The sequence below is a fragment of the Nerophis ophidion genome, linkage group LG03 (genome assembly GCF_033978795.1).
Source record: "Nerophis ophidion isolate RoL-2023_Sa linkage group LG03, RoL_Noph_v1.0, whole genome shotgun sequence".
NCBI lineage: Eukaryota > Metazoa > Chordata > Actinopteri > Syngnathiformes > Syngnathidae > Nerophis > Nerophis ophidion.
In genome coordinates, this window is record NC_084613.1 from 9,285,792 (window position 1) to 9,294,642 (window position 8,851).

General features: G+C 35.8%; 1 protein-coding gene across 4 annotated transcripts in view; it reads left to right on the top strand.

Annotated features, from left to right (window-relative positions):
• Positions 1 to 1,526, top strand: part of LOC133549078 (serine/threonine-protein kinase WNK1-like) — a 106,796-nt gene extending 105,270 nt beyond the window's left edge. For all 4 annotated transcript variants that reach the window (XM_061894185.1, XM_061894187.1, XM_061894188.1 and 1 more), the window contains one exon: positions 150 to 1,526. In XM_061894185.1, the coding sequence (XP_061750169.1) occupies positions 150 to 512 (363 nt within the window). In that variant the 3' untranslated portion in view covers positions 513 to 1,526. The remainder of the gene's footprint in view (positions 1 to 149) is intronic.
• Positions 1,527 to 8,851: the final 7,325 nt, after the last annotated feature.

An 8,851-nucleotide genomic window follows, 5' to 3' on the forward strand; every position in this document is an offset into this window, starting at 1 on the left:
AAGAGGGAGAACTTGCACAATCGCCGCCTGACTAAATACTTTTTTGCACCAAAACATCGGTACGGGTACCACCCCCAATGCACACCGTTTCCAGGACTGAATGACGGGGCATGCGTTGTCATGGCAACTAAAAGAATTTGTCACCACAGATCACCCCCCCCGCCAACATGGGCCGCAAGTTCTCCGCCCCCGGCTACCTCTGCCCGCCGCTCCCCGCCACCACCTGCACCACCTGCTGCACCACCACCACCACCACGGCGCACCCCGCCTCCGGCCCCCGCAAGGGCTCCCTGGGCCCGGTGGGCCAGGGGTTCGGCTACGCCGCCGCCGCCGCCGCCTCCTACGTCGCCCCTCAGTGGGCGGGGCCCACCGCCAGCTGCCAGGTAGGCCTGCTCAACCCCGGCCCGCCGCTCACGCAGTACCAGCCGGTGCACCCGGGGTACCACCTGGGGACCGCGCAGGCCGCCCAGAAGTCCGTCAACCCGGGGGGATCCAACCTGAGGCCCACGTAGCCCAGACCCACACGGGGGGCGGGAGGGGGGGAGGAAGGAAGGAAGGAAGCACACACACACACCCTTTTTAACTTTGATTTCATCTTTATTATCATTTCCCACGCGTCGTCCTGCGCGCCTCAGGGCAGGCGTGAAGTCCGAGGGGAGCGTGCAATACACACTTTGTTGCCACAGGGTCCTCATTCCACGCCGGGAGTCACATGGTGTCGGAGGAAGTGTGCCGGGAGAGAAGGAATACTCGTACGTTGAGAGGAATGCAATAATTGAGAGAGAACTAACCGCCCCCCCCTACCCCCTTTTTTTTTTGTAGCTGTGGCCTTATTCCCTGTACATACATATTTATGTCACTCTGGACTGCCTGGTGTTGAGCACCATTAAAGGGGGGGGGGGCGGCGTCTTTAAAGGAGGACGGGGCTTTTAAACAGGATGGGGTCCGAGCCCCAGCGGTGGGACGAGGAAGACGACGTCTCCGTGCCAAGCTGTGATTTCCCAGGCGTTCCACGGGGTTCTTTCCCCCCAAAACATGCACACGCTTCAGATCTGGCCTCTGATTGGACGTCCACCCCCCCCTCCCCCCCTTCCGTCACATTAGTGGGATCCTCCTTCTCCTTTTTTTTTTTTTTTGTCGTTGTTTTTGTACGCATCTATTTAATAAAGAAAAAGAAAGTTCTTTAGGGACCTGTACTCAGCCATCAGATGTTGATGTTGTCTCACTGTAATTCCTATTAAAGGTTGTTAAACAACACGTAGTTCAAAGGAGTTTGGAGAAAAAAAAAAAAAAAAAGTGCAATTGCAGGGTGGCGGTCTGTACTCTTTCTTCTTCACTCGCTTGTGCGTAGTTTTGACGTGACGAGCTCTCTTTTTCTTCGTCGTCTCCTCGGAACACTCGAGTGCCTCGCATCCTCTACCGCCCCGTCACAATGTGAACAAGTACGCACCTCCTTCCCTTCTCACGCGGCCACGCCACGGATGGGACGGCGCCCGGTTTGGATGACCAGTTTTAAAAAAAAACAACTTCTCCGGAGAAAAAGAATCAAGTTCCTGCAATGCAGAATATGCAAAGGTTTTCTGGGTTTGAAGGCAAGATGAGGGTTATGACCGTGTTTCTCACAGCTGCTCCCCGTTATCCGTTTGACATCACCTTTTTTTTTTTTTTGTTGTTGTTGTTGTCCCCCCCCCTTTATTTTCTGCATGCCCGGCACCTGTACAGCACACTTTAACGTGACGGCCGTCTTTAGCCACTTCCTGTGAGTTCAGTGTCTGCTTTTTTTGTCTACGTTTTTTCACATTGTACAAAATGTAAAAAAACTAATAAAAAAAAAAAAAGAATATCAATTGATTTGCTCCTCTTGTCTGGTTTGTTGTTGTCGTGAGAAGAGAAAACTGTTTGTGGTGCTGAGGAGAGGCGGGGGTTGTGTGTGTGTGTGTGACAGTTTGAGCCTCAAAGACTTGAAATTTCTCACACATTAAGTGTGCTTTACAAAAAAAAAAAAGTTTTAGCATAAAAGTAAGACTGACTTGAAATTTCTCACACATTTTAAGTGTGCTTAACAAAAAACACTAAACCCAATTTTACCTTAAAAGTCTGACAGACTTGAATTTTTTCACACATCTAAGTGTGCTTTTCAAATAAACAGTTTTATCCTAAAAGTAAACCTGACTTGAAATTTCTCACACATTTTAAGTGTGCTTAACAAAAAACACTAAACCCAATTTTACCTTAAAAGTCAGACAGACTTGAATTTTTTCACACATCTAAGTGTGCTTTACAAAAAAAAAACGAGTTTTACCCCAATAGTCAGCAAACTTGAAATTTCTCACACATTTTAAGTGCGCTTAACAAAAAACACTGAACCCAATTTTACCCTAAAAGTCAGACTGACTTGAAGTTTCTCACACATCTAAGTGTGCTTTACAAAAAAAAAATGTTTTACCCTAAAAGTCAGACTGACTTGAAATTTTTCATACATTTTAAGTGTGCTTAACAAAAAACACTAAACCCAATTTTACCCTAAAAGTCAGACTGACTTGAAATTTCTCACACATCTAAGTGGGCTTTACCAAAAAAAAAACATTTTTACTCTAAAAGTAAGACTGACTTGAAATTTCTCACACATTTTAAGTGTGCTTAACAAAAAAACACTAAACCCAATTTTACCCTAAAAGTCAGACAGACTTGAAATTTCTCACACATCTAAGTGTGCTTTACAAAAAACCCAGTTTTATCCTAAAAGTCAGACTGACTTAAAATTTCTCACACATTTTAAGTGAGCTTAACAAAAAACACTAAAGCCAATTTTACCCTAAAAGTCAGACTGACTTGAAATTTCTCACACATCTAAGTGTGCTTTACAAAAAAAAAACAGTTTTACCCTAAAAATCAGACTGACTTGAAATTTCTCACACATTTTAAGTGTGCTTAACAAAAAACACTAAACCCAATTTTACCCTAAAAGTCAGACTGACTTGAAATTTCGCATACATCTAAGTGTGCTTTACAGGGAAAAAAAAAGTTTTACCCCAAAAGTCAGCAAACTTGAAATTTCTCACACATTTTAAGTGAGCTTAACAAAAAACACTAAAGCCAATTTTACCCTAAAAGTCAGACTGACTTGAAATTTCTCACACATCTAAGTGTGCTTTACAGGGAAAAAAAACAGTTTTACCCTAAAAGTCAGACGGACTTGAAATTTCTCACACATTTTAAGTGTGCTTAACAAAAAACACTAAACCCAATTTTACCCTAAAAGTCAAACTGACTTGAAATTTCTCACACATCTAACTGGGCTTTACCAAAAAAAAAACATTTTTACTCTAAAAGTAAGACTGACTTGAAATTTCTCACACATTTTAAGTGTGCTTAACAAAAAAACACTAAACCCAATTTTACCCTAAAAGTCAGACAGACTTGAAATTTCTCACAAATCTAAGTGTGCTTTACAAAAAACCCAGTTTTATCCTAAAAGTCAGACTGACTTAAAATTTCTCACACATTTTAAGTGAGCTTAACAAAAAACACTAAAGCCAATTTTACCCTAAAAGTCAGACTGACTTGAAATTTCTCACACATCTAAGTGTGCTTTACAAAAAAAAAACAGTTTTACCCTAAAAATCAGACTGACTTGAAATTTCTCACACATTTTAAGTGTGCTTAACAAAAAACACTGAACCCAGTTTTACCCTAAAAGTCAGACTGACTTGAAATTTCGCATACATCTAAGTGTGCTTTACAAAAAAAAACAAGTTTTACCCCAAAAGTCAGCAAACTTGAAATTTCTCACACATTTTAAGTGAGCTTAACAAAAAACACTAAACCCAATTTTACCCTAAAAGTCAGACTGACTTGAAATTTCTCACACATCTAAGTGGGCTTTACCAAAAAAAAAACTTTTTTACTCTAAAAGTAAGACTGACTTGAAATTTCTCACACATTTTAAGTGTGCTTAACAAAAAAACACTAAACCCAATTTTACCCTAAAAGTCAGACAGACTTGAAATTTCTCACAAATCTAAGTGTGCTTTACAAAAAACCCAGTTTTATCCTAAAAGTCAGACTGACTTAAAATTTCTCACACATTTTAAGTGAGCTTAACAAAAAACACTAAAGCCAATTTTACCCTAAAAGTCAGACTGACTTGAAATTTCTCACACATCTAAGTGTGCTTTACAAAAAAAAACAGTTTTACCCTAAAAATCAGACTGACTTGAAATTTCTCACACATTTTAAGTGTGCTTAACAAAAAACACTAAACCCAATTTTACCCTAAAAGTCAGACTGACTTGAAATTTTTCACACATCTAAGTGTGCATTTCAAATAAACAGTTTTATCCTAAAAGTAAACCTGACTTGAAATTTCTCACACATTTTAAGTGTGCTTAACAAAAAACACTAAACCCAATTTTACCTTAAAAGTCAGACAGACTTGAATTTTTTCACACATCTAAGTGTGCTTTACAAAAAAAAAACGAGTTTTACCCCAATAGTCAGCAAACTTGAAATTTCTCACACATTTTAAGTGCGCTTAATAAAAAACACTGAACCCAATTTTACCCTAAAAGTCAGACTGACTTGAAGTTTCTCACACATTTAAGTGTGCTTTACAAAAAAAAAATGTTTTACCCTAAAAGTCAGACTGACTTGAAATTTTTCATACATTTTAAGTGTGCTTAACAAAAAACACTAAACCCAATTTTACCCTAAAAGTCAGACTGACTTGAAATTTCTCACACATCTAAGTGGGCTTTACCAAAAAAAAACATTTTTACTCTAAAAGTAAGACTGACTTGAAATTTCTCACACATTTTAAGTGTGCTTAACAAAAAACACTAAACCCAATTTTACCTTAAAAGTCAGACAGACTTGAAATTTTTCACACATCTAAGTGTGCTTTTCAAATAAACAGTTTTATCCTAAAAGTAAACCTGACTTGAAATTTCTCACACATTTTAAGTGTGCTTAACAAAAAACACTAAACCCAATTTTACCTTAAAAGTCAGACAGACTTGAATTTTTTCACACATCTAAGTGTGCTTTACAAAAAAAAAACGAGTTTTACCCCAATAGTCAGCAAACTTGAAATTTCTCACACATTTTAAGTGCGCTTAACAAAAAACACTGAACCCAATTTTACCCTAAAAGTCAGACTGACTTGAAGTTTCTCACACATTTAAGTGTGCTTTACAAAAAAAAAACAATTTTAACCTAAAAGTCAGACGGACTTGAAATTTCTCACACATTTTAAGTGTGCTTAACAAAAAACACTAAACCCAATTTTACCTTAAAAGTCAAACAGACTTGAATTTTTTCACACATCTAAGTGTGCTTTACAAAAAAAAAACGAGTTTTACCCCAATAGTCAGCAAACTTGAAATTTCTCACACATTTTAAGTGTGCTTAACAAAAAACACTAAACCCAATTTTACCCTAAAAGTCAGACTGACTTGAAATTTCTCACACATTAAGTGTGCTTTACAAAAAAAAAAAAAGTTTTAGCATAAAAGTAAGACTGACTTGAAATTTCTCACACATTTTAAGTGTGCTTAACAAAAAACACTAAACCCAATTTTACCTTAAAAGTCAGACAGACTTGAAATTTTTCACACATCTAAGTGTGCTTTTCAAATAAACAGTTTTATCCTAAAAGTAAACCTGACTTGAAATTTCTCACACATTTTAAGTGTGCTTAACAAAAAACACTAAACCCAATTTTACCTTAAAAGTCAGACAGACTTGAATTTTTTCACACATCTAAGTGTGCTTTACAAAAAAAAAACGAGTTTTACCCCAATAGTCAGCAAACTTGAAATTTCTCACACATTTTAAGTGCGCTTAACAAAAAACACTGAACCCAATTTTACCCTAAAAGTCAGACTGACTTGAAGTTTCTCACACATTTAAGTGTGCTTTACAAAAAAAAAATGTTTTACCCTAAAAGTCAGACTGACTTGAAATTTTTCATACATTTTAAGTGTGCTTAACAAAAAACACTAAACCCAATTTTACCCTAAAAGTCAGACTGACTTGAAATTTCTCACACATCTAAGTGGGCTTTACAAAAAAAAAACATTTTTACTCTAAAAGTAAGACTGACTTGAAATTTCTCACACATTTTAAGTGTGCTTAACAAAAAAACACTAAACCCAATTTTACCCTAAAAGTCAGACAGACTTGAAATTTCTCACACATCTAAGTGTGCTTTACAAAAAACCCAGTTTTATCCTAAAAGTCAGACTGACTTAAAATTTCTCACACATTTTAAGTGAGCTTAACAAAAAACACTTAAGCCAATTTTAACCTAAAAGTCAGACTGACTTGAAATTTCTCACACATCTAAGTGTGCTTTACAAAAAAAAAACAGTTTTACCCTAAAAATCAGACTGACTTGAAATTTCTCACACATTTTAAGTGTGCTTAACAAAAAACACTAAACCCAATTTTACCCTAAAAGTCAGACTGACTTGAAATTTCGCGTACATCTAAGTGTGCTTTACAAAAAAAACAAGTTTTACCCCAAAAGTCAGCAAACTTGAAATTTCTCACACATTTTAAGTGAGCTTAACAAAAAACACTAAAGCCAATTTTACCCTAAAAGTCAGACTGACTTGAAATTTCTCACACATCTAAGTGTGCTTTACAGGGAAAAAAAACAGTTTCACCCTAAAAGTCAGACGGACTTGAAATTTCTCACACATTTTAAGTGTGCTTAACAAAAAACACTAAACCCAGTTTTACCGTAAAAGTCACTTACTGGAAATTTCTCACATTTTAAGTGTGCTTTACAAAAAAAAAAACTGTTTTACCCTAAAAATCCGACTGACTTGAAATTTTTCACACATCTAAGTGTGCTTTACAAAAAACAGTTTTACCCAAAAAGTCACTGATGTGAAATTTCTCACATTTAAGTGTGCTTTACAAAAAAAAAATGTTTTACCGTAAAAGTCAGACAGACTTGAAATTTTTCACACATCTAAGTGTGCTTTACAAAAAACCCAGTTTTATCCTAAAAGTAAAACTGACTTGAAATTTCTCACACATTTTAAGTGTGCTTAACAAAAAACAGTAAACCCAGTTTTACCCTAAAAATCCGACTGACTTGAAATTTCTCACACATCTAAGTGTGCTTTACAAGAAACACTAAAGCCAATTTTACCCTAAAAGTCAGACAGACTTGAAATTTCTCACACATCTAAGTGTGCTTTATAAAAAAACCCAGTTTTACCCTAAAAGTCAGACTGACCTGAAATTTTTCACACATTTTAAGTGTGCTTAACAAAAAACACTAAACCAGATTTTACCCTAAAGTCAGACTTACTTGAAATTTCTCACACATCTAAGTGTGCTTTACAAAAAAAAAACAGTTTTAACCTAAAAGTCAGACGGACTTGAAATTTTTCACACATCTAAGTGTGCTTTATAAAAAACACTAAACCCAGTTTTATCCTAAAAGTAAGACTGACTTAAAATTTCTCACACATTTTAAGTGTGCTTAACATAAAACACTAAACCTAATTTTACCTTAAAAGTCAGACAGACTTGAAATTTTTCACACATTTAAGTGTGCTTTATAAAAAACACTAAACCCAGTTTTATCCTAAAAGTAAGACTGACTTAAAATTTCTCACACATATAAGTGTGCTTTATAAAAAAAAACGTTTTACCCTAAAAGTCAGACTGACTTAAAATTTCTCACACATATAAGTGTGCTTTACAAAAAAAGACAGTTTTACTACTAATAAAAGTATCAATCAATCAATGAAACCCTAAAAGTCAAACTGACCTGAAATTTCTCACACATCTAAGTGTGCTTTACAACAAAAAAACAGTTTTACCCTAAAAGTAAGACTGACTTGAAATTTCTCACACATCTAAGTGTGCTTTACAAAAAAAAAAACAATTTTAACCTAAAAGTCAGACTGACTTGAAATTTCTCACACATCTAAGTGTGCTTTACAAAAGAAAAACAGTTTTAACCTAAAAGTCAGACGGACTTGAAATTTCTCACACATTTTAAGTGTGCTTAACAAAAAACACTAAGCCCAGTTTTACCCTAAAAGTCAGACTGACTTGAAATTTCTCACACATCCAAGTGTGCTTTACAAAAAAAAAAACAGTTTTAACCTAAAAGTCAGACGGACTTGAAATTTCTCACACATCTAAGTGTGCTTTACAAAAAAAAAACAATTTTAACCTAAAAGTCAGACTGACTTGAAATTTCTCACACATCTAAGTGTGCTTTACAAAAGAAAAACAGTTTTAACCTAAAAGTCAGACGGACTTGAAATTTCTCACACATCTAAGTGTGCTTTACAAAAGAAAAACAGTTTTACTCTAAAAGTAAGACTGACTTGAAATTTCTCACACATCTAAGTGTGCTTTACAAAAAAAAAAAACAATTTTAACCTAAAAGTCAGACTGACTTGAAATTTCTCACACATTTTAAGTGTGCTTTACAAAAAAAAAAACAGTTTTAACCTAAAAGTCAGACGGACTTGAAATTTCTCACACATCTAAGTGTGCTTTACAAAAAAAAAACAATTTTAACCTAAAAGTCAGACTGACTTGAAATTTCTCACACATCTAAGTGTGCTTTACAAAAGAAAAACAGTTTTAACCTAAAAGTCAGACGGACTTGAAATTTTTCATACATTTTAAGTGTGCTTAACAAAAAACACTAAACCCAATTTTACCCTAAAAGTCAGACTGACTTGAAATTTCTCACACATCCAAGTGTGCTTTACAAAAAAAAAAACAGTTTTAACCTAAAAGTCAGACGGACTTGAAATTTCTCACACATCCAAGTGTGCTTTACAAAAAAAAAACAGTTTTAACCTAAAAGTCA